This window comes from Gouania willdenowi, chromosome 6 (genome assembly GCF_900634775.1).
Source record: "Gouania willdenowi chromosome 6, fGouWil2.1, whole genome shotgun sequence".
Taxonomy (NCBI): Eukaryota; Metazoa; Chordata; class Actinopteri; order Blenniiformes; family Gobiesocidae; genus Gouania; species Gouania willdenowi.
Window position 1 is genome coordinate 18,388,418 of NC_041049.1, and position 24,593 is coordinate 18,413,010.

At 39.3% G+C, this 24,593-nt stretch overlaps 1 protein-coding gene across 3 annotated transcripts in view; it reads right to left on the reverse strand.

The window, feature by feature from the left end:
• The window catches only part of LOC114466100 (protein FAM19A5-like), a 232,436-nt gene that overhangs the window by 147,036 nt on the left and 60,807 nt on the right, over window positions 1–24,593 (reverse strand). The window contains exon 1 of one of the 3 annotated variants that reach the window (XM_028451568.1): window positions 7,713–8,308. The exons of the other annotated variants lie outside the window; for them this stretch is intronic. Within the exon in view, the coding sequence (XP_028307369.1) occupies window positions 7,713–7,803 (91 nt within the window). The 5' untranslated portion in view covers window positions 7,804–8,308. Of the gene's footprint in view, window positions 1–7,712; window positions 8,309–24,593 lie in introns of those variants that run through there. 3 annotated transcript variants of the gene reach the window in all.

Here is a 24,593-nt window from a genome sequence, read left to right on the forward strand (position 1 = left end):
ATAAAAGCATGGGCTCCCTTTCCTAAATCAGCACTCTTTGAGCTTGTATATCTTGATCAATCCACCATAAGCTCAGGTTGGATGATCCGAAGGGAGGCGCGGGGCTTCTCTTTGAGAGATGGTCATGATAGACATGTTGCCAGTGTTGCAAGAACGGCCCCAAAGGAATCCGCCTTTCCTTGGGAGGAAAATGCTGATCTGAGAGGATCGTACTGGCAGCGTTTGACAGTGCGATAGACAAATGACTGCTGCTCTCTACATTCTCTAACTAAAGGCCCGCCTTCTGCTTGTCCTGCTCCTCTGTGTTAGCATTGTCTTCCAACTGCTCCTCCTCTTTGACTCAGCCTTGTAAGAGAATGTGCGTACCACCCACATAACTAATTTATACAGTGTGGTGTGGGATCTCAGTGACCAAACGCCATCCTGCACTGTTGAATTATTTGATTAGATTTTTTAAAGATGCGGCTGCAGTGTTGGAATTTGCTTAATCCTTCATGTTATTTTTTGTTTTTTTGTTTTTATCTTTTGTCCAAGGACAACATGAGCTAGCTTGCTGATCTCTGTTAAAATTGACATGTTTTACACACTTTATATGCATTTATATTCAATACCCCGAGTTTTTTGAAGCGTTGTCTGGATGATTGAAGGTTTTAGTTGATTCATTTAAATCTATGTCTTAAGTCTGCCTCTGGGAGTTGTGTGACACCTAGGGCCGGGACAATGCTTTGACGTAATCAATGACATCAACGCAAAAAACATGTGTTTTTAGCCGTGGCTATTGATACGGAAAAGTATCATAGACTGTCAGTCTATTCATACGCAGCGCCCCTCATCGGCCAGTTTAGGTGACGTAATAGGTGCACCACGTGACTTAAAGTTCTGTCAGTTTCATTTTATCTCATATTTATTTTTAGCTATACCACCAACCTTTTTATTTTAACCCGAACCCTATCCTTAACCCAGGAAATACCCTAAAATGTACATTTTTTTGTATATGTATTTAAAGGTGGAATTTGCCGTGTTAAATATGTTAAAATTAAAAAATATAATTGACAAAAGCAGGATTCGAACCCATGGCATGCAGCGGAAGGAAGAATTCTATTATGTAGAAAATGTCCGGAAAACATACCCATAGGTTTATAGATACATTTTTCGATATCAATACACAGACACTTACTTTTTTTCATTTTAGATATGTAAATCGACATATATAAAAAACTTTTAGTCAATTACTGGGGAGATAATCAATAATCAAATTGAGTCGAACTGAATCAAACTGGAAAAATAAATCGTTAGATTAATCGTTTAAAAAATAATCGTTTAGCCCAGCCCTAATGACACCCTGTAATGCATGGAAGGATGAGAAAAGGATTTTGTCTTTGTTTTTGAAATAATATGTCGTTTAGGTTTTGTTCAGGAAATTTGATCTACTGATATGTTTCGAAGAAATCTTAGGTACACATGAAAGCCGTCAGTGAATGCTTTGATGTTTTCCTCATGAATTAACTCAAAGGGACACATCAAAGCAATCACCTCTGAGGAAGACTGACAGTTGGCAGTCAAAACATGTGAACAGGTGATCAAATTTCCTGAAACCTAAACATATCATAAGATGAGAGTCTAGTGAAAATAAGCCTCCCATTTTTTGTGATTGTGAAAAATCAATCCAACACAGAAATTGCAATTCCACCCATTTCTTTTTTTTCTTTCTCTCTCTCGCTCTCTCTATTTAAAATTGGACCCCAACATGAAAAGAAAATGCCTCACATGCATGTTTTGGGAGAGTATCACACATTTACACATTATTTTGAACCCGAAAATGGGTGATTGGATGTCTAGAAAGTGTGACAAATGAAAAAAGATGTCCAATTCCACCCATTATCCCGTGTAACAGATCAACAAGTGACCGTGTAATCCTGTGATTGAAAATAAATGCAGAGCTTCATTCGAAGTGTGTTTTTAATGTTACCCCTGATGAAGACCATGCTTGGTCAAAACATGTTGGCTTTTTAATAATTTGGCCATTACAATAAAGGTTTTTTACTAACTCATTTTGATTTTTTTTTTTTTTTCAATTTTGGAGTGCTTGGTGCCTGTTTTTCCAACAAATTTCTTCCAACTATTTTTCCAAGAACACCCAAAACTGCTGTTCTTTAAATAATAAGAGTGTTTTAAGATTATAATGACTGCATTCAAATATGAAAAAGCTCTGGTACAAACACAGGTATAGCTGATGATGTATTTGCTGAACTGGTGATCATTATACCTACAATCACACTGTTGTGCGGAGTTTCATTGGCTGTAAATAATAATGCTTTGGGACCATATCCCAGATTTCCGTTGTATTTTACCCATGAAACCTGTGACTGAGCAGGTGTGGCTAACAATTCTCTTGCGACGTGTGTTTTCAGGGTAACCATCCCATTTTTGTAAATCGTCTGAACCATATAAAATGTCAAATTATGAACTGTAGTTGACTCTATTTTGCATGTTTGGTACAATATCTGGAGGTTTATTAGCCAGTATATTTATTTTAAAGAAAGAATGAAATGGGAGAGTGTAAACATGACGCAGACGTGACGCCAAAGAAAAGGTCCGGAAAACGTACCCATAGCCCCGGGGTCTATGGATATGTTTCCGTATCATATAGACACTTCCTTTTTTTCATTTGAAATAAGTAAATCAACATGTATAAATTGCTTTTAGTCAATAAATGGGGAGATAATCGATAATCGAATCAAACTGGAAAAATGAATCGTTAGATGAATTGATGCATCAAAAAATTGTTTATCCCAGCCCTAATGACACCATGTACTGCATTTAAGGATGATAGTCTATTCCAGCATTCATTTTGTCTTCCTTTTTGAAATAATATGTTGTTCATGCAAAATGTGAGATTTGTGGGTTGGCTGTAAATAATAATAATTTGGGACCATATCACAGATTTCTGTTGTATTTTACACATGAAACCTTTGACTGAGCAGGTGTCGCTAATGATTCTCTTGCGACGTGTGTTTTCAACGTAACCATCCCATTTTTGTAAATCGTCTAAAGTTAATAACTGTAGTTCACTCTATTTTGCATGTTTGGTACAATATCTGGAAGGTTATTAGCCAGTATATTTATATGAAAAGGGAAAGGTGATGAAACGTAAGTGAATAAACATGACGCCGAGACAGGTAAACCCTGAAACAGAGCTTGGGAAATCTGAGGCCCTACTGAAGTCTATCCCACATCAATATTTCCAAAGGCAACATCATAGTGTTTGTTCTGTTAAAGCTGGAACCCGGAGAGGCTCCTCACAGCCAGCAATTCATTAGAATCTAACTCCCAACCACTGTCCTTTTTATTGTCCCACCGCACTGCCAAAGTGCAATCAATAGGACTTTGGGAAAACTCTGTGTAATCGCGCACACTTTTTCACTGCCCCGCAATCAATCGTAACCATTGAAAAACTGTGCAAAATATGTGCACAACCCCCCCACACACACACACACACACACACACACACACACACACACTACACTACACTACATACCCCTGGGGGCTGGACACAAGGAGGTCCAGTCGTAGATTAGCTTGAAAAAGCAGCCCGGCTTTCAACCGCAACTGTGATTGATTCATCGAAGGGAATTAATTAACAACACCTTTACCTAATGAAACCATTAGGTAACTGATTAATGCACATTGCCCTCATGGGTTACAGCTGATACTGACCATTAAAGATAAATTGTACTTAATTTGAAGCAGTTTACTGCAGATTATATGCAGGAATTGCTCTGCTTACCGATGTGCATCATTGCTATAAAATCACTGAGGATTTGCCACTAATTGTGAGACACCTTCTGTGTGCTAAAATAGTATTAGTGCACCATTAAATACATGCATGTCATCTTTATTGCACTTCGGCCTGACACTTTGCTTCACAGCTGAATATCCTAAAAATCCCTCCTATTTGCTAATTCATAAATAACACTGAAAAAGGATAAAATGCTATAAATACCAGTCAGAGCTCCTACTAACATCGACTATAATCAAGCTATCTGCATGTTTTAGATGGCTGGCTAACAAGCACAACTTTCCTTCTGAAGCCTGTATGCAGAGTATATTGAGTATTCTGCATCTGTAGCACAAAATAAATTAATATTCTCATTGGAAAATGAAGCACAGCCTTCACAGATGGTGCAATAAAATCTGCTGAAATTACTGCAGCAAGAACAAGAAGCAGCAAAACAAAACAGACTTGCTTTAAAAAGAAAAGTGATGATTGGGAGAATGTTGGTGTCTCAGAACGACAAAGTCCGTGACATCTCTGAAGCTTGGTCATAAAGAGTTTTGGAATCTATTGAACTTTGGAGCAGCTACAGAAGAAAACAATCTTGGTAAATTGAAGGCGATTACAGAATCAAGTGGTCTTTCTCTCTACAGTGACTTGTGCTTTGAGCTGAAGGGCCTCTTAAGTAAAAGTGCCTTTGATCATTTGTCCAGTTAGTGGATGGAGGGAATTCTCCTCATCTCGGGCCCCCTATTGACCAGTGGCCCCACCCGCTGCTCACCTGTTGGTGTGTCGCGCCTAAAAACTTCTTCATCTAAATCTAAACTTCCTTATCCAGTTCAGGGCAGCAGGTTATGTGATTCTGAGTGCCTATCATTTTAAACACCCGAATATGACTTTACTTCAATTTTCCAACACCACTCGTCATTTCTGACTTTTTGACTGAAATCTGCCTGAGGCTTCTTCTCCGAGCAGAGCTTCTACCCTGCAGCAGGTCCTTCAGATCCACATATTTCCATTTACAGATGTGTTTTTTTTTTTTCCGTCTCTAGTAGAAAAAACATCATTTTTAAACCTCAATGTCAGAGGTAGATCTCTATCACTTTGACCTATTATGGCCAACCCTGTGGTTTTACTAAAAGATCAATATCCGCAGTCTCTAAGCAGACTAGTCTCTCTATTGGGAAGGCGGGGGATGCAGAGGCCACAGGGTGTGAAGACAGCAGCTTTATGAGCAGTGCACCAGTTGTTCCTGTCATTGTTGAAGAGGTGAATATGTTTTTTTTTTTTTTTTTGACAAATTGAGCTATTTGGGACACATTTATGGCTTATACATGTAGTTAAAAATGTCTTGGTCTGAATATTAAATGCAAATATGACAATCCATGAGTATATTTAGGTCACTGGTTAAAAGTCAAACCGTGTTTTTCCTTTATTTGAATTTCAACACAAATAAAGCCTTTCATAAATGCTCCGAGTGACTTTATCAGACCAAGCTACATCAAATGTTTCCATTGAATCTCTTATTTCTACCTATTTTCCTGGTGTCCCAATTAGACCATCTTGCCATCCTGTCAAGATTTCCAATTGCCATGTGACAAATATCTTAGCCAATGTAGAGCAAAATGGGATCCGCTCCATTGCCTTAAATTATTGAAGTGGACACTGTGGGAAATTTATGACAGAAAATTCATCCACTTTCCCAATGCATAATATTTAAATAGGTTCCCTCGATCCTAGCCTCTCTCTGCATCCTCATTTCTCTGTGCACACGATCCATTGTCACACAGAAGGGTTGACGCAACCAAGTGTAAAACTACTACACTGCATCACCAACGGGGAAAAAAATGAAAAAAATACACACGAGCCAAATGAACCAACGGAGGGGGTGACGTTTGGGGAGTGACGTTTGATTATAGCGTTGAGTGTTCCCAGTGCCAGAATTCTAAATCTCAAGGCTGATGGTGTGAACATAAAAATTTCCAATACCACCTGACATGCTCATCCCTACCACTAAAAATAACACACGCCACGTCACCACACACCCACATGCATGACAATCAGCAGAAGCTAAAATACACGTCTCCTCCTTTAGTTGAAAATCACCGCGGTGATGGTTCTGTGATGTTCCAAATTCAAATAAAAGAGACATGACTTAAGGAGGTCTGCGCTCTATTCTGCCCCTCGTGAACGCCTTTCATTATCCTCGTTCCCAGCCGACTGGCACTAATGCAGTCCTTTGAATTCATTTTATCAGTTCGTATTATTAGGCCTTACAGCTGGCTTTGACCTTGGCCTTTTTTGTAACCTGACATATTCCTCATTCTCCCAAGTGAGATTCTCTCTCTCTCTCTCTCTCTCTCTCTCTGTCTCTCTCTCTCTCTCTCTCTCTCTCATACTGTAGCAGATTTCTATAAGTGCCTGAAAAAAGACAGAATGAACTTCCGTGTGCAGCTTTAGCCACAGAGTGACCCACAGCTTTCGAGCAACTTGGGTGTGAAAAACATTGAAAAAATGCAGGCGTGGGTGTATAAGCACAACATGATACACACAAGCGAGTCAGGCGGCGAAGGTCAAAAATATTACATTGCCATTCAATATGGACAACAAAGCTGATGGTCTGAGTCTAATGGGAGTTGCTCGCATGGGTGCAGATTTGAGCAGCACATTTTCTGCCGAGCTCGGTGACCACACAGTGTTGTTTCTGACCTCAGGGGCAAAAAAAAAAAAAAAAAAAAAAAAAAAAAAAAAAAAAAAAAAAAAAAAAAAAAAAAAAAACAAATCTGAAACATAGCGAAAACACAGTGACAGAAGTTATGAGTCCTCTGAGCTGCTTTTGGGCATGTGCCAGTGAAAAGCGCTCTCCAGTTTGGATTTGAAAGACTTTTTTCTCTCTCGCTCTCTCTCTCTCTCTCTTCCTATCCGCTCCCTTCCTTTTCAGTGAGGCTGGACTTCCTGCAACTCTTCAGTAGTTATGGACTCACCACTGAGAGGACAAAGTGTTTGCCACTGCTTGTCCTGAATATTTGGCTGAGGGCTGGAGGCAGAGGAGAGACAGGCAGCCATTCCATGCCTGGCCTTAACAAAGCCATGAAAGCAGTGACAGTTCCTAAGTGCCAAACCATCTCTGCTCACCCCAGGGTGTACATGTAGAGTATGAGGAATCGGACCCATGAATGGAACATTTCAGACTTTAAAAAGGCTCCTATTTGAAGCGATTCTGCTTTAAATTAAATTTCCCTTCTTGTTTTATTTTTTATTTTTACAATGCTGCATTGTGAGGGGGACATTTATGTCCCACTGAAGGCATAATCTGCCACACTGAGCATTTATTGTCACCTAAAAACTCAGGCAATAATCCCTTAAATCTGAGCCAAGCGGATCCACACACAGGCTGTGCCGTCCAGACAGCATGGCAGCCACAAAACAGGGATGGCGGCACTAAAGCACTGATCCTCCACTGTGACTGCTCTACACACCATAGAAAAATAAAAAAAAAAGGGTCAGGAAACACAATAGAAGGAGGATGGATCCACGTTGGAACAGATTGACCTGGATGTTACCCCTAAAGCAAGACTCTAGTGCCATCTATTGAAAACGTTTACTGCAAATCAGCATCTCCACACAAACAGTGAGTGAGCAGCTTCCATGAACATCATCTGATTCTCTCATAGCTGCAGAATGCTGATCAAATTGATCATCCTCGGGCATGTGACTTGTTGATGAGGATAGATGCAGGTGAGGTTCAACCAAATCTCAACATGGAATTTATAATCAGATCCTAATTTGAGTGATTGAAGAATCAAGGAATTGAATTGTATAATGCGCATTGGAAAGTTTATGTATCCACAAAATATGGGACGGAGGTGTGAGTGGCTAAAGGGGGAGTTGGGGGAGTGTGGGTAGAGGGAGTGGAGGGTGTTTAGGGAGAGATTACCTTCTTTAAGCAGGCGGGAGTGAAGAAGGAGCAGCAGAAAGCAGCAGATCGCCGCGCCGGTGAGAGCCCACGCAACTCTGAGTATCTGCATCCTGGCGTAGGAAGGTTTCTGTGGCGCACCGAGACAACCGTGAGACACTCCACCTCACTGAATCATTCTCTGCTGCCCAGAGAAGTCAGCATTCATCCAAAACATGCAAAAAGGAATGATTAAAAAAAAAAAAAAAAAAAAAAAAAGAAAGCACAAACAATCCCAGTATAGTCCGCTTCAGTCGCCAAAATCCGTCAAAATATTGTTTGAAAAGGGGAACGCGCGCCAGTGGCCAGTGCGTCAGAGCCTCCGAACATGAGTGGAGATTAATATCCAATCATCATCATCATCATCATCACAGGAGATGGCATGCTGATGCTCTCTCCCCGCACTTTTCCTTCCTCAGCCGTGTTTCACTGATGGACTGCTTAGGGAAAGTGGTGAGCCTCCCTCCGTCCTCCGGTGCGCTCTCCGCGGCATGTTACGCACATAATCTCCCGCTGCCGGAGAGGCTGAGGCAAACACTGACAACCAGACTCCCATCTGCCTTTCTCTCTCCCTCTGTAGCTCTCCCTCCCTCTCCTTCTTCACTCCATAGCTGTGTTTCTCTCTCTCTCTCTCTCTCTCCTCTCTCTCTCCTCTCTCCTCTCTCTCTCTCTCTCTCTCTCTCTCCTCTCTCTCCTCTCTCTCATCTCTCTCTCTCTCTCTCTCTCTCTCTCTCTCTCTCTCTCTCTCGCCACATCAGGCTGAAATTTACGCGCATCCCTGCGTTGATGCTGCGTTCTGTGCGTCTGGCAACTTGGAAATGGATGCAAATTACATCGATTTTCATAGATTATTTTTAGTGGCGTTATTATTGTCGAACTCATTTGGTATCGAGATTAAGATATATTGCGTTTAATATTTTGATGATATAGAAATTGACAATATCGCACAGTGTACAGTCAAACAGTGCCCTTTGCAATTTTTCCATATTTCTAAGATATATATTTTATAGCTTATTTTGAATTAAAAAGACTTGTTTTTAGGAATCACTGCTTTTGTTACTTCTCAGAACAGCATAAAAAGCACAGTTTGATGCATTTCTGAGTGTGTTCTAACCCAGAGCTTCCCCTAAACAAGCCACACTACAGAACTCACTCACACATGCTGTCCTTTAGAGGAGAACAATCCAAAAGTAGAACATATTGATCAGCTGTTTGTTAATAAATGTGTCTATGTGGGATTTTACATCAGCAAATTATATTGTGTATCACCTTTTTGTGGGAAAAAAATCGAGATATGAGATTGGTCATATTTCCCAGCCCTACCGCGGCAGAGGTGGGGAATTGAACAATTTCAATATTAATGCTACTTTGTATTTCCATGTATACATAATATTAAAGTATGTCGTACTGTATGTAAGGTACAGTCAATATCCAAGCAATATGTGACAGGTAGTTACTATATTTACTGTATAAATCTTGTCAAATATTTTGGGGATTGGAGAAATTTGGTTTCTTTCAACAATTTGAGACTAGAAATAACTTCTATCATGTTACAAGCATTGGGAAAACTGCCAACTCCTGCAAATATTGCAGTTTCTTTGAATTTTAAGTGAATCTCAACTTGAATAATTGTAAAGCTCTACTTTTAAATAATTGTTGAAATGTTGTGTTGTGCCAGATATTATACGCCCCTTTGCAACCCTACTGAGATATCCACAACTAAACTTTTGCCTTGAGTTTGACACGTGTGGCTTAAAGGTTCATAGAGGCCTAATCCACATTAATCATTTGACAAACAGCACGCAGTATTACAGTATTATAAATTATTGAATTATGACTAAAAGTTTTTATATCATGTGTACGCATACCAAGTTTGGAAATGAAACTGATTCCAACCTAATCCATGTTTTTATTGAAGCGATAACATTTCCGATGCAGTTTGCTAAATGTGTAATGGTTTTTTTTTTTGGGGGGGGGGGGTAGGTTTGCTGTTGTTTTGAGCAGTGTATGTACACTCCAGATATAAACTCTTAAAACCAGTGGAAAAAATGGCAATAATTTGCATTATTAACAGTCGGATGTTAAGAAGATTCTAAGCTTCAAAATGCAAAGAGAAGAAATGGGAGCAAGAGAAAACATTTTGAGCAGGCAATTTATTGAAAATAGAATTTAAATTTAAATGTGCTTTTGTCAGCTGATCAAAAGTTCAACACCAACCCTGAATGCTGGAGCTACTCATTACTTAGTCATCTAATGAGACGTCTTTCTGTTTGAAGGTGAATTTCAGTTGTTTTTTTTTAGCCGTGGTCTTACACTTTTGATGAGCCGATGAACCATTTACAGTATTTCACTTTAAACTCTAGTTTTCAATAAATTGCTAACGGAAAATATTTTGTCTCTTGCTCCTAATTCTTCTTTCTGCATTGTGAAGCTTTACTTAGCCCCAGTACAAATAAAAAGCTAATTCATAAGTGTTACTGACACGATCAACAGGATTTTGGTTTGGCCACATGTGTTAAACTCATGGCACGGGGGCCAAATCTGGCCCTTTGGAGCATCTAAAACATGAATCATTGTGTAAATGAAACTCAACAAGTGCTTATAATATATCACATGATTGCAGTCATTTGTAATGTAAAGCAGTTTCTTACAAGATCCTTCAATTTTCCTCAGATTACAAGATAATGTTTCCCTTAATTAAATAGAAATTGGTCATAAAATCAATTCCATTTAAAGGTAGGGTAGGCGATATTCGAAAGCTATCATGATTTTGAATGTACAGTAGTCTCCCTGATGGCTCCGCCTTTACCCCCCTTGCCCCTCCCTTCTGGTCTCTGTCTCACTCACATGCATGCGCACAGCTGCTGCAGAAGAGGAGCTCAGCTTCCCTGTTGGGAATGATATCTATCATTTATTGCTTGGATATTGTCAGTTTCTTACATATTTTTTCATTTATTTATATGTAGAAATGCAAACTTGGGCACAATAATGTTGAAATTACTTTCAACATTATTGTATTGCATATTGCATAAAAAGTGTGGCCCACTTGAGATCAAACTGCTCCGTATTTGGCTCCTGAACTAAAATGAGTTTGACATCCCTGGGTTAGGCCAGCCTAAGACTCGACTCACTGAATGATCCTCCCTCTCTCAAACCTATTACAGCCGTAGCTAAGATTTCATCCAAGCATAGATGCAAAGCCCTGATGCTGTTGCACATGCAGTAAACGCTCTGCAAATGCTCCGCTCACTGTCGATCCAACTGGAGGAGGAACAATATTGAATAAGGAAACAATGGCACATAATCCTCTATCCCTCCCCACTCCACTGATGAGCACAGCTATTGTTTCCCCTTCATCTATATCTGCACTGTGTCACATGGCTGAGATGTGGCGATAGATAGAAACATTCATTCATTCATTTATTTATCCAGACACAGAATCCATTGAGTCTTTTATAAAGACTGGCCACTTTGCAGGCTGTAACCAATACAGACCCTTAGCTGTTACTGAGTTCTTGATTCCCTCCTCGGGGGGTACTTGTGGGTTATTGCCTGCTTCTTTGCATTTATAATTAAATCAGAATGACATGATTCGAGGACTATTGGTGTCACTCAAACCAGAAAACTGTCATTGTAGCGTCAATAAGGTCATCCACTCACAGCCATTGGGGCTAATTAGCTGATGACAGCCTCCGCTGGGTGGGAGACTTGCCTACCGTAATTCTGTCTGTGCTGGAATCCAAAGCTTCACATTTGTTTGGATGTAGTGCACGTGTGTGTTTCCCCTCGCAAGCACTTCTCTAAAGCTGCAACCCATCCATCTCCTGCATTAAAAGCAATTAACAGAGACTTGACCTCTACAACAATTTGGAATGGATGGAGGATTGTGTGTATGCGAGTCTGCCATTCCAACATCCTCATCTGCTATCTTTGGATGAGGAGCAAAGAGCTGAATAGGAAACACATTACATCTAAACTTGCTTTGCCATTGGAACCAATTACAACTGCACAATGTTTTGCCACATGTTAGAGAAGTCTCACCTCAAACACGTGAAAAAGTAGTCTCACGGAAGCTAACACCCATGCAATGTGTTAGAAACATCAGCTTTTACCACAGAGGTGACAACGACAAATTGTGTAGCTGAGAGTAAATATTTGGAGCATGAGAAGTACCTGGCTTCTCAGCTACCACACATTCTGATAATTAGGCTATTGTGTAAAGTTATTCAAAGAGTGGGAAATCACCACAATCTGTCATGTGCAGCTGATACTGGAGCTCAGCTTGGAACGGAACAAGCTGTGCAAGCAGAGCGTGAAGAAAAAAAAACTAAACCACGGCTGAGAGAGAGGTTACGTAGGAAGTCTGATGAGTCCTTTCACACATTCAACCCTTTTTCTCCTTAAGCCTTGTATGATCACCAGTGTCATCTGCTGGACACAAATGTAGCTTTTTATCTCCTCATTCAAGTGAGTAAATAATCAATACCCACTAGGGATGCAACAATACAGTCAGCCCACGGTTCAATACGTGGTTGACGGTTCGGTTCAGTTCTGATGGTTAAAGTGTTTTAAGTACATTTTAAATAACAGCCAGAGATCATTTCAAACCATTTAATTGCAAAAAAACAAAGTTCATACATATTCATATGTATGGTGTATATTGTATGATACAAAATAAAAACTTAGTAAAATACATATAAAACAAAAACAACACTTCCAAAGGACAAGTCCTTAACCCTGACAGCCTATATACACACTAGGGAAATATTCATTTAAAAATAAAATTATATATATATATATATATATATATATATAAAAGTGAAGTATGTCCTAACGAAGCCACTGGGAGGGACTGTGTTACCTGTTGATCACCCTGCTTCAGACAATGAATGCACTGCAGATGTGAAGTCAAGTTGGAAGTGTTTCCATTAATCACTGTTTTCTCTTCCTTGTCATTAGATTGGACAATGAAAGTGAAATGTTCCACATTGCTGACTTTAAAGACTGTGGCACTTTTATTTATTTCTTAAATAAAGACTGTGGCGCTTCCTTGCAGCCGTAACTGCTGCTCATTGCTAACCATGCTAACCATGGTAAAAGTAAATAATGTTGTCGGCGTCACCAAACTTTAGCGTGTTGTGATTGGCTTATTAACTCAACTGGTGGGATCTCATAATTCCTGCACTGCAACTCACAGGCACACTCAGGCACACAGGCAAAAGAAAGACATACATTGCACAGAGCCTATACGCCAAACCGTATAAACCGCGGTTTACAAGTCAGTATTGAACCATGGATGTCGTACCGAACGGTTCAATATATTATTGAGAATTTTTGCATGCCTAATACCCACCCAATTCGTGGAGGCACTTCTATATTGAATTTATGGGCACAACTTCCTGTAATAGGTCATTCCAGAATTTACGATGTTGCGATTACAACTATTGATGCAAATTCAGCAGATCTCCACAAATGTTGTGTGGCACCACAATTATGTGCAATCACTGCAACATCTTCGTAAATTTTGACCAATCTGATGAAGCCAAGAGTGTATCACAATAGTCACCGCGACTCAACAAAGAGTTGTTTAGACAAAGTCCATGACCAAATGAAAAGTGATTCCGATCGACCCGGTGGCACAAAGTGGCTGAAGTTCGCGACTAAACACAGATTCCAGCTGCCTTGTGTAAGCCGTCCACCTTCAGCTGGCGGCTAATGGTGACTCCACTGCGATCGGAACCACCATTTAGTTTGGTCACAGACTGTGTCATAACAGCCACTATGAGTGTTCTGAGTTTAATTATCTCCTGGCTGCACGAGAATAACTTTTAAAGAAAATTACTCTGATTTCTTGCATTTCCCCCCCAAAAATACTCTGCCAGTGACGTCCTAATACATTTTTCGTGTTATCAAGGACTGAAAATTGTGGCAAAACAGTTTTGGATGTTTATTTTGGGGCTGATGCAGAAAGAGGTCCTGAATACTAGAAGTGTGCCAATACATCGATTATTAGATCAATCGTGATTCGACACATGATGATTTGATAACTATTCATAAATGTTCAAAATCGATTGTTTTTCATAATAACTAAATGACAGGAACATAACCGCTGCTCGCGGAATGAAAGTTAAAGTCGCGGATGCCGCCCAGACACCTGAAGGAACGGACCAGGAGAAGATGGTAATGGCGGCAGCTAACTCTTAAATTTCAAACTTATTTGGGCGAATATCCCCAAAGCAGACACCGCGCGAAGTCCGTCTGGAGTCCGACAGTCCAATTAAGTGCAAAACTCAGATTTTACGATTGCGCTGACTTGTGCGCTCTGCGGAATGTCCACCCGAGTGTGTTTGAGCAAGCCGGTACAATTACTGAGCGTGAGATTCACTCATCCGAAATCAAAACTAGCGTTTGAAAGAATCAAGTGCTGTATCCTTTTCAAAGTTGGCTACGGAGGTATCTGTGCAATCCTGGCACCAGTGTCTCTGTGGAGAGAATGTTCTCTACTGCAGGAGACGTTCTCACACAAGACTGCAATGGTGATGAGTAGCTGCACATTTGTTCCTTCATCCATCCACCTTTTTTAAAAAGACCCCAAATGTCAACAAGTGTTATGAGAGCTGATGTTGTAGGTTTTATGTTTTTAAAGCTGCTTTGATTGTGCAGAGCAAAATATTTTGTTTTTGTGGGATTTATGCAGCTCGTTGAGGATTTTTGTTTGGTAGTCTTTATCTATTTTTACTGAATAATGGCTTTTGAGATGAAAAAGCGAATATTTTTGTTTTGTAATGATGATTCCTGTTGGATTTGGTTGATTTGACATGAATAAATGATAACGGAGATACATTTGTTTAATCACTTTAATTAATGGATACCGTCATACCGACAGATACCTTGCTTAAAAGTATGAAGTAGCAACAAAGTGAGGGACAAAAAAACAGGTGCATCAAAAATCTTCCTAATCATTAATATCGTAGTAATTGTTGAATAATCTCAACGTAGCATCCTGAATTGTAATCGAATCGGATAGTGAGGTTCCTTCGTTGGCACACCCTGACCGAAAACCAGCAAAAATTGAATGTCTCGCGGAGTGAGGCGATATCACGGAGAATACTGGGAACAAATTATAGAACAAAAATGGTGTAAAGCAAATCACTGTCCTTGTCTGGTGAAGAAACAACAAATTAAGGTAAGAATGAAGTATAAACACTTCTATACATCCGTCTACAGGTTTCCACATCCCACAATGCAATATGCTAAACTTTTCCAACATGTCAACAAACTGAGTTTTTAAAATGTAAATCAAACCAGATATTGAGCAGCAATTTCAAGCTTTGTTTGTTTTTGAGTAAATAATCTTAGATTTATAGATCTGTGAGGCCTATACTATGTTTTTTATCTGTCAAAAAAATATTGTCTCCAGCAGCTCTAACTGTATGCACTTTATGTGTGAATATATTCCTACCCTTACGCTTAAGCCAAGTAAACAAGGTCTTATTTTTAGTTGCTGCCTTGAAGACCAACTGTTCTGTCTAGACACAAATATCAATCTCTTTCTAATGTCGTTAAAATACAAAGACACAGAAAAAAGATTTAAAGTTTCCTTTGAAACACATTGCCTTTTTAAAAGTGATAAAAGTCTTTTCTCCCTATTTCTTCGAACCAACAACCCTCACTGCTGCTGTGTCTCCTTTCATGTGGCATTCTCAGCCAAGCCCCTCACTGCTCTGCTTTTCCTTGCCAGGAGCCAGGAGAGGCGTTACTTGCTTTGTCCTCTGTGCAGGTCACTGGCTGTGTGCCAGACAAAGCCCATGCCAATAAAAGCCATGAGTAATGACCTAAAACTTCTACATTCGCTGTGTTTCCCATTATTTCCCACAGCCGATAAATCTGAAGAAGGGCTTAATCAAAAAGAAAAGCTCCAACATACTGCCTGTGTCCAGTAGAGTGTCCAGTATCTAGATTCGGGCAGTTTAATCAGAGATAAAAGTTGAGATGGTTGGCAACAGTTTGTCTTTGCCTGTGACCCAACATGTCCTCTGACAGGTGGAGCCATCGCTGCTGTCGTGTAATAAAAGCTGCCCCTGGGCCTCTGAACTTACTATACTAATTTGCTCAAAGAGGTGATCATGCACTCCATACATCCAGATGTGTCTCTGGCCCTGGATAGGTACAAGCAGACACACTGCCATGGCTAGACTACAATGAAATTAAATGTATCATGGAGAAAAAGATCTTTGCTCAGGAAAAAACCTGAACTAGTTGGAATTGAATCCCTGTCTGAGAGTCCAACGATTCCATTTACTTTAAAGGAGCATAGGGCAGGATTTGAGAAAAAAATAAACATGCATTTTAAGTTTTTTTTTATGCTAATGGGTAATGAAGCGCTCTAACCCAAAGAGAATGAGTCCACACATATTTCTACCTATTGCCTTGAACAGATTGTGTGATACATTTTGTACTGCTGTTACGAGTACGAGCAGCAGTACAGTGACGTCAAATGACGCTGGTGCGCGTTCTCGACGGCTTGGAGAGGCAGTCCAAATAACCCGGAAATAAAAAAGAATGAGAAGAAGACGGCTTGGAAACTGAAAGAAGACAAGCACAGTGGACTAAACTACTGTTTGCTTCCACAGATGCATGCATGTGCACAGGTCTTGCAGTAAAAAGTTACATGAACTGGGAGTAAATAAAAGTGTGAATCGGGCCGCATTTTCTCGTCCGAGTCCGACCCGACAGTGTAAACCTCTTTTTTTCTCTCAAAAAATGACATACGTACGTTTATTTTTGTGGTATGCACCAATTTTTATTAACAAACAACTGTTAATGTTGACATCAGATCAGCGCACGGGTAACAAGCGAAAGTGAAACACAAACAACAGACACCCAAGAGATCCATCGGATCTATTTACATAATCCATTTATCAAAGATAAGGATAATCCATGTTGTTGTGCAATAAAAGGAATGTTCCAATGGTGTATTCCGTTAAAATTGTCCTCTGCCCCGTTCTCCTTGCCCCATGGATCACAGCTCTCACTGTGCATTCTTCAGAACTACGTAGTTGTGACTGCTACTGCACTCACTTCAGACTGCGCGCAAACGACACTATGTGACCGAACCCGACCCGTCCAGTGCCGTTGGATCCCGTCAGTGTTCGGTCAGGTATCCATCCTCTATCCACAGTGTCAGCTCCGGTGATGATGGCTGCAGTTACACTAACCACCGTGGTATCACTATGGAGTCTGATTTTTAGATGCTGCCCTATGCTCCTTTAAGTACAAAACAACAGAAAAAAATTAAGAACAAAACATGTTATTTAAAAGTTAGCGGTCAAGATGGCAGAAGTAAAATAGTTACAACACAAACAAACACATAAAATACAAACAGTCATGCTACAAAAGGAAGAAAGAGTGACGATACACTTTGTCCATGTGTTGCAGAAAGTAGTAGAAAGATATCTAACCACTATGAATCAAACAAAAATAAATCTCTTTACCCTTGTATTTTTTAATTGTACAAGCAAATGTCAGAACAGCTCATGCTGCGGGCTAACTGTTTAGCATGCTGCCGGGATGCAAAGTCATATATTTTGGACTTTTGTTGTTATAAAACAATTAAAAAGCATTATTTATTAGCCTTTTAGCATTAATCAGAAAGTAAGACCTTGAATTTGAACCTTTTTTTGTCTGTGTTTGATTGCAGTGGTAAGTCACTTTAGTATTCTGTCTGCTTTCAGTCCAGCTCTCAGATCTTTTTCAATTCACACTTTGTTTAAAGAGGCCAAAAACTTTAGCCAATATTGTTTTCCCCATTTGATCTAGCAGCTCGCTTCTCTGCTTCTTCCGTTGGAATGTGGACAGACTAGACGGTGGAGAACCATCTGGTTGGTGGGCTTGCCAATTTTAGACAATAGTTAGCAAAATTATCCAAATCATGTGTATTTTCTTAGTTACTTTTGGATGTTTCCAATGAAAATATGGAAGTGAGATCCCTAATAGACAGTGTATTCTGTATTCTAAACACAGAAATGACCATTTACATCTAAAGACAGATGTTTAGCCATGTGGGGGCTCTATTCAATAAAGTTTGAGAGCAAGAGCACAATCGAAAGACACAAGCCACAGCTTATGATAGTCGTTCATTTTATTGCTATATCCAACATTTATTGTTAAGGATATTAGGGATAAAAACAGGTACATTTCATTCTCTTCAGATGAGGCCAATGACACAGCTTTAGGCTGCCCTTATTTTGTCCCCTAAGCAATTTCATAATCCGTATATAGCCAGAAACGGCTCGGACTAAAGAGAAGAACCAGAATAAATGACTGATCTTAGAGATTGTACATGTTATGTGATAATAGGTTGCTTTCACGTGACGTCACATTGCTGCATCGCAAAAGCACAAAATTCAGATGGAGGGCACCGTGTATCTGCCGTCTGAAATAATCAAAATGCCCATGTTTTGTGAAGTTTACGGCTGCTCCAATCGCTCTAACCAAGATAAGGAAAAGAGTACCGAAGATTGTCATTCTTTGTGAATGAGAACTATAAAAATCTCACAGAACAACGCCGTAAAAGGTGGATTTTAAACTGACGTTTGCAGTCGGGAGGAGCAGAGTCTGCTGATGCCCGTGTCTGTAGCGACCACTTGATCAGAGGTATGTTAGCGAGCTAACTTTGCTTTTGTGGCTGTGTTTATATAGCATTAGGTTGTTGTTAAATGCTCATTTACTATATTATTCACCTTTTTTCTTTCACCCCTGCTGTACACTGTGCACACAGTAAAAGCTGAACACCCAAATGCCATTTCACTACATGTCACAAAGTACTATTCAGTAGTAATATATATGTATGTGACAAACAAACCTCAGGTTACATTATAGCCGTTACTGCTCGCTGCTAGCATCTTAACACATAAAATAATAAGAACAAACTTCACCCTGACGAAGACCAAACGATAATTATCATAGATCCATTTGGTACCGAGGTTGTGGAGCCACCCACTCACAAAACAGTTATATTCCTCCATAATTTTATAGACTTTCATCTGCTGTTTGGTGTTGTAGGATGTCTGAAAGACCAGATAGTTGGTGATATCAAAAGCCTCGATGGTCAGCAAATCTTTAGATTCTGTTGAAATCGCTCTCATCTGGATCAAACTGGATCTAAATCAGTACAATATGGACTCTGCTATGGTTTCCTCCATAGGCGTATTCCCCATTTTTACTTCCTGCCCTCCATCTGAAATTACGCCCCTTCACGCATTATCATAACCACGTGACTGAAACCCAGCTATTTCAACAAAACATATTACCGGAAAAAAAACACAATATGTATTATACTTATAAACACAAAGCATGTATTTATCCTAAACACATTCTCAAATGTCTTTGTTTTTATCACAATCACAACAATAAACACCATCACACACAAAGATGTGTGTGATGTTTGCGCTTTGTCTTTCTGTCAATGAAATGAAAGCATGTCGTCTCATTTTACTGTCATCACTTGACATCCACAGAAAACAAAAACAAGCATCTGCCAGAAATGATTCTATCAAACGCATATCACTTCAGACATCTCTGACATTTATAGTTGTCGCACAATCAATAACAAAATAATAGTTTCATTTCCACATTATGAGGTGTGTGTTCTTTTCTATAAAATTGTGTTAAGCTTTGATTATAATGCTTAACAAAGGAAAAGCCAAAGACTTCTAAGGATGATGATCATGATCAAATAGATTATTGGCTTTAAGTGAAAGATTTAGCTGCTAACCAATTATTGCCCTGCTTAAAATTTATAAATTGGTTTTATCCTTCCAGTTGAATCAAAATTAAACTTTTTGGGATTGGTCCCTATTTTGCATTTAACAATCGTAAGGAATCCAATAATAAATGAGTTAATGTTTTGCTGTTCATAGGGTTTTATCATACATAAACTCTTACCTTAAAGTATAAATCATTGCCTCATGTTACCGTCGAATATCAAGACATAAAATTGAACTGGTTTAAGACAAACTTCAATCACTCAATACTAATTATCACTTCGCTCAAGTTGGTGACCTACTACTACTAAATGAACTGTGCTTGTATCCTCCCAACTCTGTGAGATCTGGCAACATCACTGGCAGGAGGTCTATCGATTTACCGGTGTGTGAAGTGAAGTGTATTATAGTTGCTTAATTGGCCTAGTAATCTTTTTTTTATGATTATTTATTTTTTGGGTAGCAGCTGTCAACGCTTCAGGTGGTACACTCATACAGCAGGGTCACAGAAAACTGCTCATACCCATGATTTCATTCTATTGATTTGACTGAATTTCATATCATGGAATTGTGCACACGTGTACGTTAATAACAATGCTTTCTGTGATTCATGCAAACTTCAAAACTTCATTGTAAATGGCAATAAAGATATAGGCTGCTTTATGGTGCAGCGACATGCTAACACTTGCAAGCTCATTAGTCACCATCAACAGATACCCTGCAGTTATATAAAATGGACCCCCATGACCTTGTATAGAAACGCTGATGGGAGAGAAGATTAATGAATACGCTAAAATACAGTGTGAGAAAAGTTAACAATGTATCAAGCAACTGTAAATTTAATGATGATGCCCAATTACTGTCCCAAAAGACATTTCTTGGTGTTCAGCCCCTCAGTGTGCTCATATAACTACCGCTGTGGCAGATAACCATTAAAATGGCAACATCCATTTCCAACTGAAAACAAGATCATGATCATATGCTGCTAATGGAGGAAGTTCAGAACCAACAGGACTCTTTCTAGAGCTACCCGGCCGTCTAAACTGAGTGATCGGGGTGAAGGGCCTTAGTCAGGGAGGTGACTCTGTCAGAGCGCCAGCATTCCTCTGTGGAGAGAGGAGAACCTTCTAGAAGGATAACCATCTCTGCAGCAATCCACCAAGCATGCCTATATGGTAGAGTGGCCTGAAAAAAACACTCCTTATTAAAAGCCACATGACAGCCCATCTGGAGTTTGGTAAAAGAAACCTAAAAGACTCTCAGACCATGAGAAACAAAATTCTCTGGTCTGATGAGACAAAGATTGAACTCATGGCGTGAATGCCAGGCATAATTTTTGGACAAAACCAGGCACCACTCATCACCAGGCCAATAACATCCCTATAGTGAAGCATGGTGATGGCGGCATAATGTTATGGCAATGTTTTTCAGCAGCAGGAACTGGCAGACTAGTCAGGATAGAGGGGAAGATGAATGCACCAAAGTACAGAGACATCCTGGATGAAAACCTGCTCCAGAGCACTCTTGACCTTAGACTGGGGCAACAGTTAATTTTTCAGCAAGACATGATTAATTAATTAAATACTACAAATTAAACAAACCAATTTAAAGAATAGTTTAAGGAGGATTTAAATTTTATTCTGAATTAAAGGGGAATTAAAGCTCCCATGTAAACGTGGCCAATGACCCAAAGCACAGAGCCAAGATTTCAAAGGAGTGGCTTCAGAACCCCTTTATGAATGTCCTGGCGTGGCCCAGTCAGAGTCCAGAATCGAATCCCATTGAACATCTCTGGAGAGATCTGAAAATGACTGTACTGACGTCTCCCATCCAACCTGATGGAGTACTGCAAAGAAGAATAGGCCAAACTCTCTAAGAATTGGTGTGCTAAGCTTGTGGCATCACAGTCAAAAAGACTTGAGGCTGTTATTGCTGACAAAGGTGGATCAACAAAGTATTGAGCAAAGGCTGTGAATTCTTGGATGTTTCTGATTTCTTAGTTTTCTGTTTTTCACAAATTTGCAAAATTGAGAGATTCATTTAATATTATTTGGAATGAGGCTGTAACATAACAAAATGTTGAAAAAGTGAAGCACTGTGAATAATTTCCATATACATACATTAGTTGTAAGAAACTTTGCAATACTAACTTTGTTTTAATTTCATGTTAATGTTACAGCAAAACTGGCTGATCAGCTAATTTCAGCCCATCCTTTACCCAAGCCTGGATTAGAAAGTCACAGTCTAAATGAAGGAAAGCTGACTCCGTCTAATAAATATTGATCAAGTTTGTAATGAGAATGTCATATTCAATTTATTAGGACATAATTAAAAATCTATATTCTATCAGCATTAAATTTACCACTTTTTCTTCCAGTCAGGATCGACTGACTTGTGTTATTGAGTTGCGTCTCAATTTTCATTCTAACTTTCAGTGTGCAGTGTGTTCACTGGTTATGAATGAGGTTTGGATATCCTGTTCTTTGGAAGACATGCAACAAATATACACGTTTGTGAGCTTGCAGCAAATGCAAGCGATCAAGGCAGTACAAATATGAGTGTATTATGCAAATATAAAGGTAGATAATCAAACATTTCTATGCAGTAGAAATTCATTTGGTTGGTCCTTGTTCAAGGCTTTGTTGGAAAGTACTTGATAACTTGTTAAACCACATTAAACCAGTCGGATACACAATCAAGGCAAGATATTCACAATATGGAGGTTTATCTTCCCTCTTATGGGAAAATTTAATTGCAACCTTTTTATTTGGCAAAATTTAGCATAAATGAAAAGTAGCTAAAGTAACTAGGTTAGCTTCTACATAAATCCAGCTATTTAAGTTGTATGAATTCTTGTTCTTTAGTTTTTCTTTGTGCGAAATACAAAATTCAGTATATAGTTCAGTAGATTACAATACACCTCAATAAAAAAGGCTATTTATAACATTGATAACAGAACTAACTTAACTAACTCACGGTTGCTGACGTGTATGTAGATTTCATCTTACTCACCACTGTGTTGGACGGCATGCTATGTGCTATAAAGTTTTAATTTTAAAGGGGGGTATCATGTAAAAATCACTTTTCCAAGCTTTATATCATGTTAGTGTCATTACCTCCTGAAAAACATACCTTCAGTGTTTCTCAAATTGATTCACGTATTTTTGAGTAATCTTTAAATCTCCTGCCAGCAGCCATTTTCATGCTGTTATGCACGAGGGGACGAGGCTCCGCCTTGGGGACGTAGCCCCTCCCCCTCCTATGTTTTCTTCTTTAGTTCAACCCACAGATCCCGCCTCTGCAGATTTAGCTTTCAATTTCGGCAAACAGCTGAGCAATAACTGCGTGTTGATCGGTCTACTCTGCTCATCGTAGTAGCTGCCTGCCTTTAGTTTTTAAAAATGCCTTCAGCGAAAAAATTTTTTTGGATGTGAAGAAAACAGCCCTCGTCATTGAAACAATTGCTCAACCATGGTTGGAGTTCATCTTTGGAAGCAGCCCTCTGCTGTTTGTTCCAGGCACTTTTCAGATGACTGCTTTAAAACAAGAGCTTATTTGAAAGTGGATTCATAAGTACACTGACACTTCTGTCCCCGAGTAAGACAGCGCTGTGATGAACTACAATCACACACACACAATCCCCACATGAAGTTGTACTCATGCACACTACACACACACAACACCACAGACGCTATCACTAAAAAGCCTCTTACACACACACATACTGTACAGACAGAAAGACGCACACGCGACAATAACTACATGCACGTTCGCGCACACGCTAAAATACACGGGAATACACACATGATGTGTCTGTACATGCACATATAGCTTGTTGAACCCTCTGATTAGCGCAGAATCTGCTCTTTATACAAGCACAGAGTCACAGACATCACAGCAGTTGAGCAAGCTGCTCCCTGTGCATTGTAGAGCTGTGATTGGAGGAAACCCTCCTCCCTCTTCTCAGCTTTTATAGGAGGGGCGGGGCCAACAGTCATAGTTGACGCGCAAGAATCCGTGTCAGCCAATAGCAAAATTAAATTGTAATAGCCAGCGGTCAACTCTTAGAGGCCAGTATATCTGACATTTTACAACTAAAAACGCAAAATTAAAATATTTCTACTAAAATATTAAAAGTTGGACTAGGATCAATCAACAGCACTACTTCATACCCAATAAATATGTATTCAGCAGAAAAAAGTTGGTTTGGGGTTTAGTTACACTTTAAAAAAAAAAGAAAGAAAAAAAAAAGCTAGGGGATCAAAAAAGCACTAGCTTATGTGCTATAATTGCTAAATCAGCAACATCAGTCAGCAAGATAAGTTTCAAGTACAGCAGCAATTGAATCAATGACAACTACGATGATCTACGGTTCTACAATTTAATTTCGCAGATGCTTTTATCCAAAGTAACATACAGTACAACACAAGCAAGAATTTAGACTGGAAGAAAAACCCTTAGTAAGTGTAGCAAGTGCTTTACGATTGATTTGCTGCAAGTGCTCCCATCTCGTACTAGAATATATATATATATATATATATATATATATATATATATATATATATATATATATATATATACTGTATATATATAACATAATGTAACCACAAATAACAATTCAACGATGTCGTTCAACATTCAACAACCCTCAACATTTTCAGTGCTAATAATCCACTAAGAGCTGGGTGGTAGATGATCTGACTCACCCCTAAAGATTACAAGATTACAATTAAGCAATATCACACAAGAGGGAGATATGTCGTGCTGAAATATCAGCACTGGTGTGATTCGGTCATCATAGATAATCACACCAGTGCTGATATTTCAGCACAACCTTGAGTATGATATTGCTTTTATACAACAGTTCTACAATCGCGTTTTATTAGTTAACAGTAATAAGAGATTATGATTTGTTTGTCTATTTAATCATTTGGCTTAGACAACAAAAAAGGTCCACAAGTGGAGAGCACACACGCTACGTTCACATTGCAGGCAAATGTGACCCAAATCCGATCTTTTTGCCTTTCCGTGACCTGTATCCGATCTGTTACTGACAGTTTGAACAACACAATTCAGATTTTTCCAATTCCGACCCAGG